The sequence below is a fragment of the Rutilus rutilus genome, assembly GCF_951802725.1.
Source record: "Rutilus rutilus genome assembly, chromosome: 14".
Taxonomy (NCBI): domain Eukaryota; kingdom Metazoa; phylum Chordata; class Actinopteri; order Cypriniformes; family Leuciscidae; genus Rutilus; species Rutilus rutilus.
In genome coordinates this window covers 17,439,243-17,462,355 of record NC_140219.1, presented here as the reverse complement: position 1 = coordinate 17,462,355, position 23,113 = coordinate 17,439,243, and the positions used below count along the sequence as shown (strand labels likewise).

The 23,113-nt window shown below is 39.0% G+C and overlaps 1 protein-coding gene across 3 annotated transcripts in view; it reads right to left on the bottom strand.

The window, feature by feature from the left end:
* Positions 1–23,113, bottom strand: part of afap1l1a (actin filament associated protein 1-like 1a) — a 32,127-nt gene that overhangs the window by 1,746 nt on the left and 7,268 nt on the right. Inside the window, exons 1-16 of one of the 3 annotated variants that reach the window (XM_084430422.1) lie at positions 15,923–16,177; positions 11,036–11,161; positions 10,440–10,523; positions 10,260–10,348; positions 9,564–9,675; positions 8,297–8,395; positions 8,007–8,215; positions 7,733–7,912; positions 7,456–7,539; positions 6,335–6,413; positions 5,147–5,296; positions 4,744–4,955; positions 3,514–3,659; positions 3,355–3,412; positions 957–1,068; positions 457–624 (exon numbers count right to left, since the gene is read on the bottom strand). In XM_084430422.1, coding sequence (XP_084286548.1) covers positions 457–624; positions 957–1,068; positions 3,355–3,412; positions 3,514–3,659; positions 4,744–4,955; positions 5,147–5,296; positions 6,335–6,413; positions 7,456–7,539; positions 7,733–7,912; positions 8,007–8,215; positions 8,297–8,395; positions 9,564–9,675; positions 10,260–10,348; positions 10,440–10,523; positions 11,036–11,161; positions 15,923–15,962 — 1,948 coding nt within the window. In that variant the 5' untranslated portion in view covers positions 15,963–16,177. Of the gene's footprint in view, positions 1–456; positions 625–956; positions 1,069–3,354; positions 3,413–3,513; positions 3,660–4,743; positions 4,956–5,146; positions 5,297–6,334; positions 6,414–7,455; positions 7,540–7,732; positions 7,913–8,006; positions 8,216–8,296; positions 8,396–9,563; positions 9,676–10,259; positions 10,349–10,439; positions 10,524–11,035; positions 11,162–15,922; positions 16,178–23,113 lie in introns of those variants that run through there. The other 2 variants (XM_084430423.1, XM_084430421.1) reach the window with 2 other exon arrangements.

Genomic DNA, 23,113 nt, shown 5'->3' with positions numbered 1-23,113 from the left:
ACAACTGTAGTGGTAGGAATTGCACAAAATTATCGTGAATTATTATTTTTTAGAATCAACTCTGCAAATTTTTAAAGAGCACCAATTTTGCTGTTCTTGTGTGTATGTGCTGCACAATTTGGTAAAAAAAAAGTGTGATTACACATCAATATGACTATAAAATAATAAAACAAATAATAATAATACTATAAAATAATAATAATAATTATTATTACTAATATTAAACAAAATAAGAAATATTAGTATTGTAATAATAATACTTTTTCACAGTCTTTCATCTTTATTTTATTTTAAAATCTACAATTCTAATATTTATGGCCGTCTCAATTTATTTGCGATTTGATAGTCGCACAAAGCCATATCGCAAATTTAGTTTTATGTAAAACCAAACCAACTATTGTGGAATAGTACCTCTGTATTATCGCAGAAAACAGACAGGAAAGATTTCTTTCTCACCCGTTGCACCTTTCATTTTCTCCTTTGCCTCTCGTTTCTTATTCCGCAGTGAGACTAGTGCACTTCTGATACTGTCTATTTCTGTCTCCAGGTCTTCTTTTTCTTTCAAGAAGCGGCGTGCGTCCTCCTGTGCCCGCGTTTTCCCATACCTCCCGTATTGATTTGCGTCTGAAATGTCAAGTAAAGTTCAAAGATCAGACCCTAGAAGTCTGCGGGAAGGTGGCAAAGCTCTTAGCACTTAGTGACGAGAGAATGAGTGTGAAAATGCAGAGAGCCGTAGATCAAACCAAAATGTCTTAAGCTCAGGTTACATTATTCTGACTGCTTTTGATGTGACAGCGTGAGAACTTTTCAAAATGGCCAAAATAAGGTTAAGCAGTCAGCAGGCTGCTAATAAAAACTTAAAACCATCTATTCTTTATGTTAAAGTGAATGCTGGATCTAACAGCTGTGTTTGTTATAAGCACAACCAGCACAGTGCAGAGTGTGACGGGACCCACTGGAGCCGTGGCGCTTTAGGGTGATTTGTGGACTGGGCTTTCCTGTGTCACTGCTGGAGAAAGAAGAACGACGCTTCGTTTGCGCTCCTCCCCTCAACCTCTCATGTCCCTGCTGAAGAAAAAAAGTGTACCAGGTCAGATATTGTCTAGATAAACAACTGTACTGCATGCTGATTCATATGGGTCAATCCACAAAATGAATGCCATTTCTGTTCCTCATATACCCATTGTGTAACAGATGATTGACAATGAATAGCTGATGCTAATTGTGTTTTAATAAACATGGCAATAAAATCCACAAACTGTGGAAATAAAGTGAAATAAATGGTAGAATTTTGTGTTTATGCGCATCCATCCATCATAAAAATAATCCATACGACTCCAGTGGGTTAATAAATACATTCTGATGCGAAGCAATGGGTTTTTGGTCGTACGCGTGTTCAGGAGAGAGTCGAGGATGACCTCTGACTCGTATGACGTATGACTTATGATGTAGGATGTAAGAATTATGACATGGGATGTATGACGTAGGATGTATGACGTAGGATGTATGATGTAGGACGTAAGACGTAAGACTTAGGATGTATGACGTAGAATGTATAACATTGGTCTTATAACGTAGGACTTATGACATAGGATGTATGACGTAGGATGTATGACGTAGGATGTATGACGACGTAGGATGTATGACGTGGAATGTATGACATAGGATGTATGACGTAGGACGTAAGACTTATGACATAGGATGTATGACGTAGGATGTATGACGACGTAGGATGTATGACGTGGAATGTATGACATAGGATGTATGACGTAGGACGTAAGACTTATGACATAGGATGTATGACGTAGGATGTATAACATTGGTCTTATAACGTAGGACTTATGACGTAGGATGTATGACGTAGGATGTATGACGTAGGATGTATGACGTAGGATGTAGGACGTATGACGTAGGACGTATGACGTAGGACGTATGACGTAGGATGTATGACGTAGGACGTATGACGTAGGATGTATGACGTAGGACTTATGATGTAGGACGTAAGACTTATGACATAGGATGTATGACGTAGAATGTATAACATTGGTCTTATAACGTAGGACTTATGACGTAGGATGTATGACGTAGGATGTATGACGTAGGATGTATGACGTAGGATGTATGACGTAGGATGTATAACATTGGACTTATGACGTAGGACTTATGACGTAGGTCTTATGACGTAGGACTTATGACGTAGGACTTATGACGTAGGACTTATGACGTAGGACTTATGACGTAGGACTTATGACGTAGGACTTATGACGTAGGACTTATGACATAGGAGTTATGACATAGAATGTATCCGTAGGATGTATAACGTAGGCGTAGCATAAGCTTAGATGAGAATTGATGAACCCAGAAGCGAAGAGGATAGAGCAAAACAAAATGGCGGTTACGAATTAGAAGTCTTCTAATTACAAAAAAAGTAGGAGGATTTTGATATAAGAAAAGAGGAGCAACGTCGGATCAGAAGTCACCCTTCTGCCGGAACTCGGCTCTCTCGTGATCAGCCGTTGCCAGAAGCCAGGATAGTTTGTAAAGTTTTAAATATGGATATTTTTCTTACAAAAACCCATGCTTCACTTTTTTTTTTTTCACTTTGCATTTATTAAACCTCTAGAGTCGTATAGATTACTTTTATGATGGATGGATGTGCTTTTTGGAGCTTCAAAAACTAGGGCACTATCCAATGCCATTACAAAGCTGGGAAGAGCCAGGATATTATTTAATATAACTCCAATTGTGTTCTGCTGAAAGAAGAAAGTCATAAACACCTAGGATGGCTTGAGGTTGAGTAAATTATGGGATAATTTCTTTCTTTTTCCCCCCATAATTTTACTGTTTGGCTTGAGATGCAGTATTACAATATTGCACAATGCAATATTACATTTTAAACAGAATGATACAAAAACAACTGAGGGAGATTTTTTTTTGTTGCTTTTTTAAAAATGCAATTTAAAAAAATCTCCTGAAATAAGGATATTTTAGAAAAATGACTTTTTTAGCCCTGATCGCACAAGTTGAGGCACGCACAGATGGAGAGAACTGATGTTTCTGTGCGGGTGTCTGAAGGTTCAGCACAGGTTTAACAAGCCACTCGGAGGCCAGAGGCCATGACGACTGAACCTGCTCTAACCCCTGAGTCAGCACACACTTCTCATCTTTCATTAAAGACCAGTCAGGGCACATGGATATAAAGAAGACTTGTCTTCAAACAAAGAAAAAAAAGATAAAAAAAAAATCAGATAATGACTCGACTCATGAGTGTTGTTTACACTTAATGTTTGTGTATGATGCATGCACACGAGTGTTGGGAATTTCTTCAATAATTTCTTATGTGCGACCACAAACCTCTATGGCTTCAAAAGGGACCTCATCATATGTTCGTGAATCTGTGGAGGTTGCCCATCTAAAGAAACAGGAGAAGAAATAAGAACAGTTAAGGTAGTCAAAACAACAAGATAACCCAATCTATAACTCCACCCCTCACCACATTAACCCTTAACTCACAGGAAAGAGTGACGGGCAGCCGTGCGGATGTTGGCGATAGTTTCCACATCTACATAGTCATAATGTAGGGACTCGGGGTCGGCAGAGGAGCCGGTTTCTGCCAATAGGACTCCCAGCCAGCGGCCCATGTCCTCCGAACAACTCGCCTAACACAACAAACACACGCAAGAACAAACATGAGCTGCAATCACAAACAGAGCCAGACACAAAAAATATCACACACACACACACACACACACACACACACACACACACACACACACACACACACACACGAAGATTATAAAATAGACTTTATGGACAGCATTTAATCATCAGACATGATAAAAGAGTATTAAAGAATGCAAAAACGATAACATTTAAAGATAGTAGTGTTGTTATTGTTAACTAAAACTTATTAGACCATTAAAAATCTTTTAAAAATCTTTAAAAATCTTTAAAAGACCATTAAAAATCTTTTCTGTTCATTGAAATTAAGCTACATATACATATACACATACACATATGTATACACATATATATGTATATATATATAAAATATGAAAAACTTGAACTAAAACTTAAATGAAAATAAAGTCAAATAGAAATAAAAAAATATAATTATAAAAATGACAAAAGACATTACAAAAAATAAAACAATATAAATAAATACTGTAATAGTATTTAAATAATACTACTAACCAATATTAAATTAAGATATTAAATTAAATATTACGTTTTTTTTATTAATTTGTATCAGTTGATAATATATACTTAATTGTGCATGGTAATTACCCCTATTTAGATTACATTTGCTGTCATGTGGCATTCACTTAAAGTTAATCTTTAAAAATATCTAATATCGCTGTTCAATGTAATCTTTTTCAAATCTCAGAATAAATCTAAATTTGTCATAGTGTATATTATAGTAGTATGATGCCTATATTTGTCTAAGTTATTTGTTTTGGTTTTTAGTGTTTTATTTGTATTTATTTAGACAAAATGGTATAGAATAGTATTGTATTTTTATATCAGCAATAAAAAAAAAAAAAAGGTCGGCCAGACAGAATTTTAATATCGGTGCGTTCTTATAGAATAGATTGAGAGATGTCATTGAATGATGGTGCGAGAAGAGGAGGAAACACAGATCAAACCCACACAAACACCAAGACTAAATTTGCATGTAGCTAACCACTAGAATACAGCTCTATGGAGGATTGCTGTGAAAGCTTCACACAAATCACTCACTACCTCTAAAGCTGCCAGCTCTGCACCTCCTTTCAGTATCCTCAGGGCGAAGGGGTGTTTGGGCCCGAGGCCTGGGACAACCTCACAGCCCTTCAGAGCCACAGCGGTGTGGGGGACTCGCTGTTCTGCTTTCTCGTGGTAAAGGTAAAGAGATCCGGCCCGCACACGACACCAGTGTTCCCTCCAGCACTGATTCAACAGCACTCCCACATAACCTAACACACACACAGAAAGAATTACAGCAATTATTACAGTACGCCCACTTCTGTTTCATGGAGTAGATTTATTCCACTTCACTGTCTGAGATCAAACGCTAAGAAAGAAAAGTTGAAAATAACAGGTGGAGAGAGTCATGGGAATTGTAATATGAGAGGAGATAGGGGAGAGAGAAAGATGTGTCTCGTACCACACCGGGGATCCTGGTCGAGAGACATGCGGACGTCTCCTGGCAGTGGAGGCTTTCTTTTGGAGAAACTGATAATTCTTGTGATCTTTCTTCCTGCAGCTCGGCTTACGGTGCCCGTTAGCTCTGACAGTGCACCTCGCTTGGGTTTACCTGTAAACACACATAAACACACACACAAAGGTTTGATGGTAGAATGAAATTACATGTAAAGATATGTGTGGTCTACAGACACACAATCTGCAGGAATTAGGCCAAAGCTATTAAAGACTTTCACTGGTCCAAACAATAATAATCACAAACAATCCACATCCTGCATAAAGACTTCCTGCTTGTTAACAGAGTACCTATGACAAAGCTCTCAAACAGTGAAAGGAAAAAAGGATGAATAAGAGAGAGAGAGAGAGAGAGAGACATTGTGAGTGTTTCTTGACAATGAAAACCTTGCAAGCACAATGATATTGGTGTTTTGAGTGGTTGCCAGGGTGTTGTTATGCAGTTTCTAAGGTGTTATGGGTTTTTCGAACATTGCTACGAAGGGTGTTTTGATCCTGGGTGATTGCCAGGATGTTGTTATTCAATTGCTAAAGTGTTCTAACTGTATGGTTTTCAACATGTTGCTAAGTGGTTGCTAGGGTGTTTTGGGTTGTTGCCAGAGTGTTTCTATTTGGTTTGTAAGGCATTCTGATTGGCTTAATACATTGCTATGCGGTTATTATGGTGTTTTGGGTGATTGCCAGGGTGTTACTATACAGTTTTTATGGCATTCTGAGTTTTAGGGTGTTTTGGGTGGTTGCCAGGGTGTTGCTATATGATAGCCAAGGCATACTGAGTGGTTTTTGACATGTTGCTCTAAGTTTCTAGCGTGTTTTGGGCAGTTACCAGGGTGTTGATAGCCCAACCCTAAGTCTACAAGACATGCTGGTCTATAAAAAAAATTCTGGTCCCTCTTTCCTTGTACAGTGTGAGTGTAAAAAACTCTGCAAGATTAATTACTTTTATTGTTTTACTTTAGTGGTTTGTTTAAATTTTTTTTTATTAATAATAATAATGATTGCCTTAACAAACACCACTAATAAAGATAAAGATAGAAGAACTGTGAGTTGGATTAGACAAAAAAAACAAAAAGAAAACCTTTGGATTCTAAGGTGTAATCAGAGAAGAACAGCAGGGCAAAACTGAAGATCTCACCATTTTCCCGGCCGTCACGAGCACTTTCTCCACTTGGCACACTGTCAGAATCTGAGGTTTGCTTCTCTGCAGAACACCACTACAGGGACAACAGCACAGCCAGATCAAACTAAATACGCCAAATTTGTACATATACACACCCATAACTATTAGTTGACTAATGCTGTACAATAGGATATGGAGATTATTGAAAATAATCCTAATTAAACCCTGAGTTGGTCTAGATTCAGGGTGTTGTTGTGGCCAGACAGCTACAGCACCAGAGTTCAGACAGGAAACACACTCCCAGTACAGTCTAACTCTCACAACCGACTGCTAAATTCAGATAAAATGTGTTTCCTGACATACAATCACACATCATAACATTCCCATTTATTCTGCCTCTCACAACAGGTCCCTTAAACTCAGCACATTATTTACAGCGGCTCTGACAGAATTGACCACCCTCAGCTTGACGCCTTTTAATTAAAGCCGATGGAGAGCGAGCCCAGAACATTTAAATGCTGTCAGTCTGTTTACACACACAGACAGCACAGCACTCACAGCAGCACTGGGGATGTAATTACACACAATGATAGAGGACAGAGACAAATCCATTTAGAGTCATATGCACTACCATTCAAAAGTTAGAGGTCGGTATGAATCTTTTTAATGTTGGCTGCATTTTTTTATAAAGCTGCATTGATTTGATCAAGCATACAGTTCAAATAGTAGTATTGTACAATATTATTATAATTTCAAATAAATGGTTTCTATGGAAATATATTTAAAATGTAATTTATTCCTGTGATGCAAAGCTGAATTTACAGCAGCCATTGCTCCAGTCTTCAGCGTCACATGATACTTAGAAAAAGTACTTAAAACCATTAATAAAATGTAACATGTACCATGGCAATACTATGTATTTAAAATACGTTTTGTAAGGAAATGTCGAGAGGTATTCATCTTACGTGTTGCAGGTGGGATTATTTTCCTAAGAAAGTCACAGAAAGACCACTTTATACAGAATGAGCGTATCCCCAAAAGTTCCACCAATTCATCATTGGCACACTTTATATGTCAGTAATGAAGAAGAGGTGCACAGGAGTCATGAATAAGACAAACGTGTGCTGGGATCTCACCTTATCCAGTTCAATCTTCCTAGGAATCATGGGAGATGATGGGCTGTCCAACCCATTCCCCTGGCCTGTAACGTCACGCACCACCTGCAACCACACAAAGATACACACACATAAGCGTTTCCTACGCGTGTAAACATAGTCCATCACACAGGGGGTCCCTTTTACAAAAGCTATTTTCCTCTTGTGCAATATTGTTTCTGGCAGCTGATACATTCATTGTGTGTATGCATAATGGATGGATACTCAATCGTGCAAGAAAGTGAGGGACTGTGTTTACTTGGAGCCATTTCTCGGCCTGCTCCTTGCTCTGCACGGCCAACACCAGCGCCTCTCCACCGGGAAGGGAGAATCGGAGCTCGTGTTTCTTCCTCCGGCCGTCTTTGGGCACGTAGATGACAGTGCACAGGCTGAGTGGTATATCCGTGTAGGGCGACTGGTCTTTAGAGCTTTTATAACACTATAAAACAAGATTCAGGGGTTTGCATGTATCAATGATAGCATCAGGAAAAATCAAGGCTCATTTTGATCTCTCAGGGCTTTTTCCAGCTCACCTGGAGTCTGTTTTCACGAATGACAGTGAGCTGTTTGGCCCACTGGCCGAAGCGTTTTTTCCTTAGTAGGAAGGCACAGATATGGCAGTCTCTCACCGGGGCCATGGAGTTCTCCTCTGAGGGCCACTGGTGAGTCAAACGCTGGCCTTTCTCTTCCTCTTCCTCGTCATATGACTCATAAGAACTGCTTAAGGCATCCGAGTCATTATCTGCGGGAGGAGTAATGTCATACTAATGCTAATAATAAGAAATGACATCACTATTTATAGCATCAGGGTTCCCCCGCTTACAGGAGTTCTTGCGTCGTCCGTTCACTTGTGTTGTTGGGTAATTGTTCTCAGCATCTTCGTAATATCCATCTTCAATGGAATTAGGAGGGCTGGAGCTGCCTGTAGATATAAAAGAAATGTGCAGTGCCATACAGTATAGGCTGTGTGGAAAGAAATTTTACATGCTCTCCCTAATCTTTGGGAAACAATCATAATATCAGATTATTATTTTTTTTGGACCTGTAGTGCAATAAAAAAAATAGCAGCTGCCCTTTTAAAAGTATTTTAAGATAAAGTAGAATCCAAAATCTTGCATGGCAACGCAATAATTAGCAATCCTCTGCAAAGTGAAATGTAGATGTGCGAGTCAACTCCCATCTCTTATCATCTTCTCGCTGAATTGCTTGAATACACTGCAGTCTGTTCTAGCATCATTATTAAATTGTAAAAAAATTACATAGTTTTATTAGAAGTGTAAACACTTTTAGAAAGAGTGTTTTCTTTTTAAAAATATCCAAAACTTGGATATTTCTATTCATTTAAATAGAAATTTAAATAGAAAAAGGGAACTTAACCTACAGAAGCGGGCAATCCCTCTCTTTGCTGACTGTATCTGTATCTAGCACCAGCACACATTTGCCAACAAAAATGTATTTGTGAAATTTGTGAATTTGCTGAGTTTAGACTAGAGTTTACCAAACTGAAACTTTGGAATGGAACAAAACGTGAAACTTTTTTACACAAGCTTGTGTTTCTGGTCTCCTACATTTAATTGGAAGTCAGTTGAACACATTTGACCCTATTTACTTTCCTAATGCACATTCTTGGTTCATTGTACAACAATTGAATCAACAATTCATTGTACAATTCAAATTGCAACTTTATCTCTGAAATTTTGAATCGAAATGTAATAATTTGCTCTGAAATTACTCCTTTTCCACTGATGTCACTTGGCTCTTGGATAATGTTAATCAATAGCTATTTAAACACTGTTTTTGTAACTTCAAATTCAGCATAGCTCCATTCTGGAATGTAGCACCCACTTTTTACAATCCAATCATTTCATAATGGATAAAATAAGTACTTTTTCTTGTTGAATATACTGTTTCATTCAGTCTGTTGAGAACTACAGTACAATTAACTTTGACTTCAAATGGTTCACATATATAGTGACAAGTGACACTCAAAAAGTTGTAACTCAATCACTCTCCAAGTTATTTTTATCAATATGAATTTATATAGACCATGCCATGTTTCCAAACAACAGACATACAGCAACGAGACTCACTGCGGCTGGTAATATATTCTGGCACTTTTCCAGGGCTGAGTGGCACGGCCTCTTCATAGTAATCCTCTGGAGGTGGTGTGTTGGGCAGGGGGGGAGGTGAGCCCGTTGAGCTCTGGTCAAAAAAATGTGGCACACACAATGACTTACTCCATCTGTCTGCCCCATCACATTAATTCACACTTAACATCTGCTTTTCAGTGAGTCCTCACAATATCGCAAAGTTATGTGGCTCCATTCCACCACTCTACAATTTACTCCAATAACAAATGATATGTGACCGCTGCATCCAATTAAAAGCCAAGCCCACATGCCACATGGATGACGGTTGAGAAAAAGTCAGATACTGGCCATGCAGGACTATTGTGCTATGATAGCACACAAACACACTAACACACACACACTGAAAAATCTGCATGCTGGAAGTGTGCTCTCTTAATAATAGGCTCTATGGGGAGCTCGGTGAAGGGCTGATGGTGACGTGACTTAAAGATAACGGCCTGGCCCTGAAAGTGCAATGCAGCTGGAAAGAGAAGAGCAGGTTTCACTGCAGAACGATTAATCTTCCTGCCGTATCTCATCGCGGCAGAGCACAGCCCTCATTACACAATGACATCAGGGTTAATGATGTACTATATATTAGCGTTAGGTCTAAGGAGCAGAGCACTGTGGGTAATCTTCTGAGGGAAGATTTCTTACTGGCTTGGAGACAGTGTGGTCGGTGTGGTTTGTCTCTGGCTCTTTCTTTTGATCCTCCATTTCAACTTTCAGGTCCCCAAGGTCACAATCTGTAGAAATGTCCAAACACATTTAGAAGCATAATACAATGGAGTCAACAATGTTGAGAGATGTAAATCTCATAAAATACTCCCCACTTACCGAATGTATCAAAAAGAGATTCGACAAAGCTGGTTCCGTTTCTGTACACTGAGGTGTTCATGTACATATAGTCTTTTCCAGTGACTGCAAAGAACGAGTATGAGAAAAGAGAAAACATATGTATGTAGGACAACTGCCAAAAGCTTTTTTAGTCTCATATATGAGAGAAACAAGGTTGATGTTTATCCCTCTGGTCTTGTCACTTTCTGGTCCAAAGGATTTCTTCTTTGACTAAACTGTCTCAAGCATATTTTTATTGGTTCTCTTTCAAACTGATGTTTTCTGAGTTATTCTGCAATGTCTATGCAGTTCCCTGCTGGACAAAAAACAGGTCATAGCTTAATGTGATCAATCTGATGAGACCACAGAGACTAAAAGGCTTATCCAAGGTGGTCTACCAGATCAAACTAAGCTAATCAAAATGGTCTACAATAGGGATGACTTTTCCTGCATAAATCCTAAACTCAGCAAAAAGGTGGCTTTCTAACAACATGATTGTACATCAGTGGCCTTCAAGGTCAACCGGCTGGTGGTCCAACCACTAAACCCAGCTTGGACCATATAATAGCCATTAGAAAAACTGATTTTATATATACCTGAGGGCTGAAGTTGTCTGAGAAGGTTTTTTACAGCCGTTTTCTTCTCTTCTGTAGCACAGCTCAGTGTCTCATGGTCCAACAGCTTCAACAGCACATTCAACTCTGTCACCAAAAGCTCCATTGCTGAAGGTCAAAGCTCAGGGTTAGAGGTCGATAAAGACTAGACAATACAATTTTCAGTGTTTGTCATAATAACATATTAATTAGACCAACCATCAACACCTCAGCATAAGCAAGCAAATGAAAACAAGTGTCAGTTGCAGTGGCTTTTGGTCAATGACGGGACACTCATTTTGTTTAATTTTTTTAATACATTAAAAATGCAATCCACAAATATAGTGACTTGACTACAAATCTTTCAAAATAATCATGTTTTTATTTCCTAATTAAAGTCCATTTAGATTTTTTTTGTGTGGGGGGGGGGGGGGGGGGGGGGTTGGGGGGAGTAGAAATGTCATCTAGAGTGTCTCAAACCCTAGATACTTTTTTTTTTTATGGTATAAACCTTTTAAAACCATATGTAAACCTAATAACTTTGCAACCCTAATCTGAGATTTTCAACAACAACAACAATTTTTTTTTTTAAATAACTCATACATATGGACACTTTGTCATTGACCCTTTTCAAAAGAGGGAATAGCAGGCTTGAGATCAACTCTGGTTATCATCAATCACCCATCTCTGACTCTTAAAAGCTGGGATGACTGAATCAAATAGGATCTAGATGCACGGCTCTTTGTAACATTATATTCCACAGAGTATCTTCAGTATGGACACACTTGTCAGCGGACAATATGAGTTATGGGCAGGAGGGATGATGACAGGTCAGCAGGATTACAAACTGGAACAGGTTTGGAGCTCAAAACTTCACGCTGGGACTCTCAAGCTCTCATCCAGATCTCTGTGGGATGGAAACCTCCCTGCTGGTGAAACCAAAAACCCCAGTGTAGAATTAAAGACGTACCCTCTGATCTGTGGCGAGCTTCCCATCCTACCTAGCAATCTCACAGAGAGCATCAGAGGAGGGTCCAAACCCAATAAATGCATTCATAGCCTGACATCTAAACTTCCCTAAGACAAGTTAAGACAGTGGGTTAACCTCTGGTCTCTTACGTCTAGATTATGCAGAGGAAAGGGTTCAATGACATTGCCGCTAGTCTGTGTGTGGAGCTTTAATCTGAAGGAGGCGGGCTGACATCCCAAGGATATCTCACCAGATATTGCCGCCCACAAACTGAAGTTCAAACAGTGTTACACACCAGCTAAACCACATTTTCTCTCCCAAAACCATTACTAATGAACCGCTTCTAATGCTGAGTCTATGAGTTTGAGCTAATGCACAGTCAGCAAATTAGTAAAAACATGCAACCAAAAACCTGGACTGCAAGTATGTTTTGAAGAATGAAAAAGCAAAGCATGAAACAATATAAAACAGATGATCAGCGACCCAAGGCAGTGTGTGCCCGGGCAGGAGGTTTGCTGATGTGGAAGGATTCTGAGTTTTTTGTTCAAGGAAAGTAATCAAGCCATGTGAACACCTCCTGCCCCAGTGGACATGAGCTCATGAGCAACACTGGGACCACATTGGTCACGAGCAGAAGGCTGGAGAGAGAGGGAGTATGAACAGGGCTGATCATCCATGTCCATCACACAGCTGGACAATTTGGCTTGGACAGAGAGTCAGCTGAGCCAAAGTATCCACCTCAGGGCCTGTGGGCTTAGTACTGATATTAACAGGTGTGGTGGGTCAAGACTCTACTTCATCTGTCAGATACTCCATGAGTAATAAATACTAAAATATGGAATTCTTTCAAAAGCAGAGAGACAAAATGCTGAAGTGACAAAAAAGATGACGAAAGACATGATTCATGCTGCAGACCAGCTAACTTAAATTGCTGATAATATTTTATATGCTCTTGTTCAACTGTCTTTGGTACGGTATGGTATACTCTGGTCTTCAGTGTCACGTGATCCTTCAGAAATCATTCTATTATGCTGATTTGGTGCTCAAGAAACATTTCTTCTTATTATCAATGTTGAAAATGGTTGTGCTGCTTAAAGTGTTGGTAGAAACCAATTTTCTTCAGGATTTTTTGATGAAGAGAAATTTCATAAAAAGCATTTATTTAAAATAGAAATGTAAAAGTATAAGTCTTGTTTACTGTCACTTTTGACAGTATTTGCTGAATGAAGGCATTCATTTCTTATTCCCTATTAAGACCATTGGTTTTCCAGTTTTATATCTGTTTTCTGCACATTCGGCTACACTCTAGTTCGGAATTGAAGTTGGTCCAAACTGTATAAGATATCATGACATAAACAAGCTTAGGAGTTTTCAAGTATAGAAAAATGTGCGAAGGTATAGTTAGAGAAGATACCGGAGTATTTCAGCCTCATGGCTGTAATCTCTTTCTTTTTTCTCCGTGCTTCATAAACGGCCACCACCCTCTTCCACATCCCCCTGAGAAACGTTAATGAATGATGTACTTCTAGTCAGATTGTGCTGTGGTCCAGAAAACGTCAAAACGCTTCAGGATCACATCTCTCCATGGGGAAGGTGAGGAGTTTAAAAGCCACAAAGAAACACAAATACTCTAATTCACACAAACACATTCTTACACCCACAAGCATAGAAATTACTCATCCGAAATTTGGGTCAGCGTACTGCTGCTTTGACAAGAGTGTTTTTTCTTCTTATTTGATTCACCACAGTTGCAGAACCTTTGTTATTGACTAATGTACTGCAAAACATCTCACTTCCTTTCATCGTGTCCCCAGCTGCCTTACAGGCACTCCCACCGGTGTGTAAGTCTGAGTGTTTCGCTATTCAGACTTGTTGACACAAGGCCCCTGCGATCACAAAAAGCCTGAGTTAAACTTTACGTGTTGGCCTCACCATGACCTTCTCCAGGAGACACAGTTGGGTAGCAACTAAAGTGGCACAATGCTTGCAAGTGTCCCAGATAAGCTACACTTGTGCCCACTTGGCAAATTATTTGAAGAATGAGTGTTAAAATCAGCCGTGTGAAGTAACATAAGCAGCTCAGTTTGAAGAGCATGGCAAGAATAAGCATTAAGATAGTATGGGCCAGATTCACTAACAGCTTGCGCCAGCACAAACCCTCTTTTGGCATTATTAAACTACTGTCGGGATTTACTAAAGACACGCGGTGAAAAAATAGCACTTGAAAGGCGTGGACAGGGCTATTATAGGAGCTAACCCTTTAGTCGCAAAGTATTTAAATGAATCACGCAAGGTGATTAACTAAGGTTTGCGCTTGTCAATTTACTGGTATTTGGGCTATTATTTGACGCCCAAAAAAAGCTGCTCTAGGTAGATTACGTTGGTCATTATAGAAATGATCCGGCTGGGTCTGTGTTCTTTAAATTTGCAATTTGTCAGTAGATCAAACGCAGAACTTTCCACTCCCATCTGCGATTTCTTGGAATTACGCTTTCACGCTAATTTTCCCTGTTTAGTAAATAAGGCCTTAAATGTGTTTTTGTGAAGTAAAGTAACAGGAAAGGTAACCAGGCTGATGATCTATTTTTTTAATAGTAACAACAAATGAAGTGACACGAATAGGAATAGGTTTCATTAAACCAAATAAACACTTGTTAACAGGTATAATTGTATGGTTTAGGCAGGTGGATGCTAGTTAGTGCAAGCTGATCTACCTGATGGAACAATATATAAAAATGTTCACCAGCTAGTGAAGCCTGACTAGCATGATCAATGCTAGTTTGTTAAAAAATCAATGTTCATTTCAACATTTATTATTAATTTTAACGTTCATCATTTATTGTGTTTGGTGTATTTCCTATAAAGAACACAAGAGTCAGGTGAAGCTACAAATAAGATTTGGAAATCTTAATGAGGGCAGTTAGGACCATCTTAAACCAACATGAGCGCAGCGGAGCAAACATGATTCCTACAGAGATACACTCTTACATGAGATCAAACATATTTGCGCTTCTCTTTATCTTGAGCTGCACCTGTGGAGGGTCATTTCCAAAGCCAAGCACAACACAGGGCTACGTGCCCAATCCCCTCCAGAGAGCAGCACATGTGGTCCTCTCTGATAATACCACATCAAAACAGTGTAATGAGAACACAGAAATCCACACCGGCGCTCAAGTCCTCCAGGTTCTCCTGATGGCATGGGTGTATGATGCTTTCTTTTGGATCAACCCCTTGCAAGATGTTTTCATCTCTGTCTGCGAGATCTCGCAGGCAAATCGGAGTTGATAATCTATTATTCTTTCTCGCTCACTTGAAAGTACTTTACTGACAGTTGTATTGTTTCAACATATTCTAAAAGCCATGTTGAGGAATGTGAAGTTGGCGTTGAAAGCTGTGTTTTTAGAGGACAACGGGGCGGTTTCCCAGAACTGCACCAGTGCTTTAACACTCAGCACCTCACACATTGCTGCAAAGCGAGGAAACATTCCTCACCTCATTAAAAGTGCAGCCAAAGCACTTTAAGATGCCTACCAGAGATAGAAATGTATACTCTATAGTGAAAACCACAGCACTCCTCGACAAAGCTCTAAACACCTTGGTGAAATCTTATTTTACAAGCGTATTTTGCTTAGACAACAAATACAACACATGTTAAAACTTGCACGGATAATTTTATGAGTGTGATGCTACTAGATTTAGTCGTAAAGCAATTTACAAACTCAACAACTAAAATGCCTAATAAAGCTACAACTGCAGATGGATTTATGCTGCTAAATTCAAGTTGGAATAACTACATTTAACTCAAACTAATCAATACGTTTCACTTTAGCTTGTACGGAAATTGTGAAAGCTATTCAATAAGACAATTATCTAGTTCCCAAGGAAATAAAAGACAAACAGGCAAGTGACAAAACACCTACCAGAAACAGCTGCTGAGGAGGAGACAGCCAGGCCCACCATCTCCTTTCCAGAGACAGCTAGATGTAGATAGTCATACAGTTGTTTCTGAACAAGTCACAGCAATCCAGAGTGGTTGAATCAGCTTATAAACTGACTAATTCAAGGTGCATTTCCTTCTCATTTATCACGTTCTTTCCTGTGTCCAGATTAAAAGTGACTGAGGGATAGCAGGGGAATTTATCCTCCCTTTCTGGTCTGTTGGTGTGTGTGTGTGTGTGTGTGTGTGTCTGGGGGTGGGGTGCTTACTGATGACTGTGTGTGTGAAGGGGAGGCACCAAGTCCTGATCTAATCCGGTGGGGTTCTATAGCACCTGGGACAGGCCTTGAGTAAATACACACATCCATCCCCCACAGGGGAGAGTATGGAGATCAACAGTTTGTATTGCCATACGAGCATCTATGGCTATTTTCATGGCAAGATTGATGTATTTTAAAAGAAACAAATAGTGGGAACATGTATTAGTATTTAAAAAAAAAAAAGTTGTTAAATGTATCAAAAGGTAATGAATTTATATACCATTTTAAATTCCTTTTCTTTTCTTATTTACCTATTCATTAACCTTTTTACAATGTTTTTAAAGATGAGATGACATAATAATTTCAAATAAATTTTTAAGCCCATTAAACTGGGATTGACAACAGTATTATAACTTCTAAAACCTGCATTTAGATCCTTAAGAGACACTCACTGATATGTGTCTGTTGATCTGCTCTGTCTACCTGCAGTTTTTCTAAATGAACAGGGTGTATCTACTCCCTACGCTATGTTACAGTGCCCCTAGAGACTGTGTAGTTACACACAAAGGAGGCATTCTGCCGGTGTGCTCAAGTGAAGAGATGGGAGTCTAGTTCTCTTCATTGTGTTCACCCATCCAGAGAGGAGTTGGGTGCTGACATGCACAGACACACTTCAGCACGTTCACAGTGATGTTACTCAAAGCCACAGGCAAACCTAAGACCACTCGGCAGGATCGGACATGCTGAATAGCTCAAAACCCACTCATGCACACGTGTGCGCCTTTTTCAAAAAGCACACACACAGATAAGCAGGTCGTATCAGCAGTTCTATCTCCTCGCCGGAGAAAGCGGACACTTTTCTGTCCATTTCCCAGTTGACGGTTCCTGAGGGCATGTTACGTCTTGCGAGACAGATGAGATGCTGAAGGTTTGTGTAGTTAAACTTTGCAGGCCTGTTGCTAGACAGCCTCGAGACAAGAGAAGCCATTCATCTGTGCTTTAAGTTATCAGATGATACATTCAAACCACAAGTATTATACTTAAGTGTGTTCATTATAATAGATCTATTGATTCAGCCGTCTAATGATCCTTCTCAGCATTTAAATGTTTGCAAAGGCAAGTATCAATACTACTATGACCTTGTTTACACGTGGTATTAAGTAATCAGTGCTAAATAAAGGTATAAACGTGCGACACAATGTATCAATCTGATGACTGAAACCACATAAAGATTGAGACATAAACGCATCACATTTAATTTATATATAAATAAAACTGTCTATTGTTCACTGCTCTGAAACTCCAATTTGGAGAAGTGCATTTATACACATGCATAAGACTTAAAATAATTTCTTCAATATAACTGATATCAAAAAGCAGCGACACAGATCAAGAAATTCAGTTAATACAGATACTGCACCAAAATAACTAAGAAATTAGCTTGAAATATCAAACTTTTTGCTTTGATTACAATTCATGTACACTACTGTTCAAAAGTTTGGGGTCAGTTTTTAAGTATTTCAATTTCAATTTAAATAAAATGTAGGCTATATGATTGCAACCAGCAAGTCAGCATATTGCAATGATTTCTGAAGGATCATGTGACACTGAAGACTGGAGAAATGATGCTGAAAATGCAGCTTTACCATCACATGAATAAATTGGATTTTAAAATATATTAAGATAGAAAACAGACTTTTTTTAAAAACAAAAAATACAAAAAAATACCCTCAGAACGGCCTCATACATGTAATTTACTTTTTACAATTATTAAACAACATTTAAATGTTGATGCAGAACTTGTCACTCACTTTTTGTGAGTGAAACACCTTAGCAACTACATAGCAAAACCCTGGCAAACAGAGATGTAAAGTCCAGGTTCAGAAAGTAAAAGTCCTCCTCAGTATTTTGTTCCAAATCACCCGGATTTGCTAATTAGCACAGTTCTTCAGCCAGGAGATAGAACTAATTAGTGAAATCAGCTGGCTGAGCTTATGGGTGGAATAAACATATGGCAGGACTTTTACTTTCTGACCCCTGGACTTTGCACCTCTGCTGGCCACCACCCAAGACACCTTATCACCAGTGTGGCAACTTTTTTCCACAGGTAGGTATAGGCAACCCTCCCATTTGATGCAAAGTCTTTAGCAGAGTCTTATGTGGGTTCGTTATGTAGCCTATATCACAAAGACCTATAGTTTCTCAGGGAAGTCAACATGTCCTTTTTCAATTTCAAAGAGCTGAATGAATGCCAGAGTAGATCATATCATTGCAACACCCAGTGACAAGATCTGACTGAACTCTGCAGACGGTTGTCTGGCTGAGAAACAAGAGACAATAATACAGTGACGAAGCACTCTGACCTTTGACCTTTTCAAAGACACACATGGAGCCCTAACTGTCACACTGAAAACACAAATCTGGTTGTAACATCTGCCAATACATACAGTACACTCTCAGAAAAAAAGGTACGAAAGCTGTCACTGGGGCTGTACCCTTTCAAAAGGTACACTTTTGTTCCTTTTAGGTACTAATTTGTTCCTTTTAGGTACTAATTTGTCCCTTTAAGGTACAAATATGTACCATTAAGGTACCAATATGCACCCTTTAGGTACAAAAGTGTACCTTTTGAAAGGGTACAGCCCCAGTGACAGCTTTCGTACCTTTTTTTCTGAGAGTGTACATGCAATACAAAAAACAGCTAAAACTGCAACAGCTACAATTCTTCCTTAATAAATAACATACGTTGGAGGGCATTACGAGAAGGCCTCTCATTCCCTCTCGAATATAGCTTGTAAGATGACACAAAGGCAAAACGCTCCCAAAGTCAATAGCAGGGGAGGGCCTTCCAACACAAACCACCCAGCTGTTATCAAATATGGATACCCTGTGGTGTAACAGATGTTTGCGCTGTTTCCGGATGTTTTATTTCCCCCACCGGTCTGATGTGCCACCTTGCGTGATCCAAAATGTACTCAGTGGAGATATGTACTGTGATGTCTCAAATCTTAATCATCAAATCTATCAATTCTTGTTCATAATATAAGAATTCAAAACAGTAGACAGATTGTCACTGGAATGTGAAGTAGGCCCTACATCATGAAAATCGCTGTGACTCATAAAGGTGAAGGAATGAACAATCTTATCTCGATCTAACTGAATTGATGCTAACATCAGGGTGCCTGGATGGAGTGACAACTCAGCGGTCCTCTCCTAACCACATTCAGCAATGAAAATCTCCCTCAGAATTCCAGGCATTCTCGGATCATCAGTGTCCAAAACTCCACGGGGGAAGGGAGCAAGTTCGTGCACACATATACTGATGATGTCACACTAGAATTCCCACAATGAGAGATAACAAACACAAAACCTCATTTGTTTGGACACCTTGGAATATTGGTGTTTGCATGAGACGCCTCTGGTCTGATGGGACGCCGTGGTTGGAAGTACATATTTGGGTGCATGCCACAAATGACAGAGCCTGTTAACAACAAAAGTCTTGTCAAATGTTACAGTCACACACACACACATACATCTGTTAACACATACTAAACTGTTTCTCTCAAATTCAGACAAAAGAAAACAAATCATAAGATTCAGAAGCGTGTGGCAGGGGCTTACTGATAAAAGGATTGTTGTTGTTTTTTCCAATAAGACCAAAGTATTTTGCTCATCACTATTTACATTCATTGTCCAACTTCTATCCAGGTTGGTTTGTTATTTTCCCCCTAACATTTCTTAGAATCTGTCATTCTGTCTTAAATTCCACATCTCCCAAATGTCTTTCCAAACCTGTATGACTTTCTTTATTCTGTGGAACACAAAAGAAGATATTTACAGAATGTGCAAGTCGCTCATTTCCATGCAATTAAAATAGATGGGGACTGAAGCTTCAAAGCTCCAAACAGGATACAAAAGTAACTTGCGCACTATATTCCAACTTTTCTGAAGCTTAGCTTTGTGTGACAAACAGACTGAAATTAAAGGCAAAATTAGTAGGCTGCAAACCGCCGTGACAGGGTCATTGAAGCCGTGATGAAACAAAAGCAGCAGCAGATCTTTTCTTCCATATTGTGACAAGCATAAAAAAAAAAAAAAAAAAAGTAGGACGGGGACTTGGTTCTAATCATTGGTTGTTGACTGGATGGAGGCAGGTCTGAATAAAAGCTTGCAGTCGATTGGAGGGGTGGGATTTAAGTGGACTAAATGATTGGAGAAGTCTGGCATACTTCACTATAGAGAAGTTTGTTGCTTCACTGGAAGATCGAGTTACGACATTTTCATTAAAACAGATTTTTTTAAATTAAGGGTTATACATGGATGAATCGTTCACCATAACATCCATAACACAAGAAAAAACGGTGAAATTTCATTTTATGCCAATGAGTTCAACTTGATCGGTTTAATTAATGAACAAATCACTCAGACTGGTTTTGTAAACCAGATCAAATGATTAATTGAAAAGATCTGAATTCAAAAATGATTAGTGAATGTATCAGTCATCATTATTTCTTTCATGAACAGTCCATTGTCCCCAAAATAGGAAGTCCCGCCCTAAACCCAGTCCATCGGTTGAGCAAGAACTTTACATGTCAGACTGCTCAAACAAACAGATTCACATAGTTTACACTCTGGGAAATCAACCGATGACTTACTTCTAGTTGTCTCTTTATATTATGGAGGAAGCAAGTTAACATAAAAAACGGCAAACATAGTTCACCTGAAAATTAAATTTCTGTCATCATTTACTCGCCCTCATGTCAATCCAAACCTATATGACTTCAGTTCTTCTGCAGAACACAAACAAAGAAAATATTTTAAAGAATGTTGATGACATATGAAAAAAAAATCATCTTCCACAGAAAGAAAAAAAAGTCAAACAGGTTGGAATGATATGAGAGTGAGGAAATGATGACAGAATTTTCATTTTTGGGTGAACTATCCCTTTAACTGTCCATATCTGAAACTATATCCACAATAAATAAATAAATAACAAATCCTATCCACTTATCACTGCACCTTAAACCACAGACACACACACACACAGAAGTAGCAGGTGAACATGTGGAACAGCTTAGCCTATAATTCGCTCTGAGATCTGACTCATATACTGTATTACAGCCTGTGCACATTTGTGTGGAAAAAGGGAAATTACATGTCACTCCTGCTGCTTTATGATAGATGAGAACATGCTTTAGGTTATCATAAAATGAAGCAGCGCACACACAAGCTGACATCCAATTGAAGGCAAATCAGCATCCTCTTACTCACAATCTTTTGTTTCCAAAGCTTTCAGCATTCCCTTAATGTAGTTTTCTAGCTAGAAAACTCAAAAATGAACTCTTCTGTTTTGTTTATAGACCAGCTGTCAAAATGCAATTATTGTATATCATATACAGAAACATTAACGCCAGACCCCCCTGGCCGGTTCACACTAAAGCACGTATATGGATAAATAGCTTCAAGAAAAACAATCTTGCACAATTCAGAGCCTTCAAAACACTCATTGAGGACACCAAGTAAAATAAATACAGAGAGGCAAAACACGAGAGCCCATCTTTAATGTTGCAGTGCTTTGTAGGGGGGGCCGCTGTGGTTAATGACCCCTGCTCCAGTGATGGGGTTTGGCTGCTGCTTGAAGGAAGCAGGGGGGAGTTGGCCATTAGGCCGGGGCCTCCCTCAGGTCACAGTGCTTCTTCTATCTACACACAGCGGCAGAGTTATGGAGCCTGAAACTCCCACTCACCTGTTTAAGCATTAACTAGCTTTGAAAGCAAGATTTTGGCTCTGTGGGGAACAGGAAGCTTTTATGTTAACACTCCCCTTCGCTCCTCTTTGTAAACCCGTTTGCCTGGGGTTCCTCAGTGCCAGGCCTCTGTTTGTATGTTTTGTACTGTGTAAGCATGAGAGGTACACATAACGCCATATTTCATGGAAAATAGGATGTGTAGGGCCTACCTACAACCCTTGTTTTATTGTAGCAAAAGTGTTTAATATTAGGGATGTGACAGTGAGGAAATTTTCACACTGGTTAATCGACGTGTGACAACACTGGTTCCCTCTTTTCCACCTCTCTTTTAAACAGTTGATTTACTCGAATTTGCAGGCGGCAATTTCTTGATGGTGGGTTCATCCCTTTGCAGGTTCCCTATTAGCATTGGGTTTAAATCCAAAATATTGCCTAATAGGTGCTTTTACATTTCGCTTTAAAACCAAATCTTCCACCATCGTCTTGTCAGTCAGCTCACCTCACTCTCGTCACGTGATAAATAAAATCAGACTCCTGCTGCTGATCTGTGCTGCGAGTCCTGCGACTCTCATTTGGCTCATGCTGAATTTTATTTAATAGTCTATTATTTTATAGTTTCAATCAGGGTTTCTCAAACTCGGTCCTGGAGGGCCACTGTCCTGCACAGTTTAGCTCCAACCCTGATCAAACACACCTGAGCAAGCTAATCAATGTCTTCAGGATCACTAGAAACTCACAGCTAGGTGTGTTTGATCAGGGTTGGAGCTAAACTGTGCAGGACAGTGGCCCTCCAGGACCGAGTTTGAGAAACCCTGATTGAAACTATAAAATAATAGACTATAAAATAAAATTCAGCATGAGCCAAATGAGAGTGTAAAATCAATTACCATAGATTACCCTATAATTTATGGTAATAAAATATTATATTTAACAAGACAGTACATGTAATTCTGCGGTAAAATGTTATATAAAAGTATGAGGATGTAAAAAAAAAATCTATAAATGAGGTGGAAAAAAGTAATTAAAATTAAGGTAATTAAAATTATATTTGACTTGAAAAGAGAATTTTTAGAATTTTACCTTAGTATAACGACAGTATACTAGGGTAGAAAAGGAGATGTAAAGCTGAATTATGACCTGTTGATGCAAAAATCCTTGACTAACA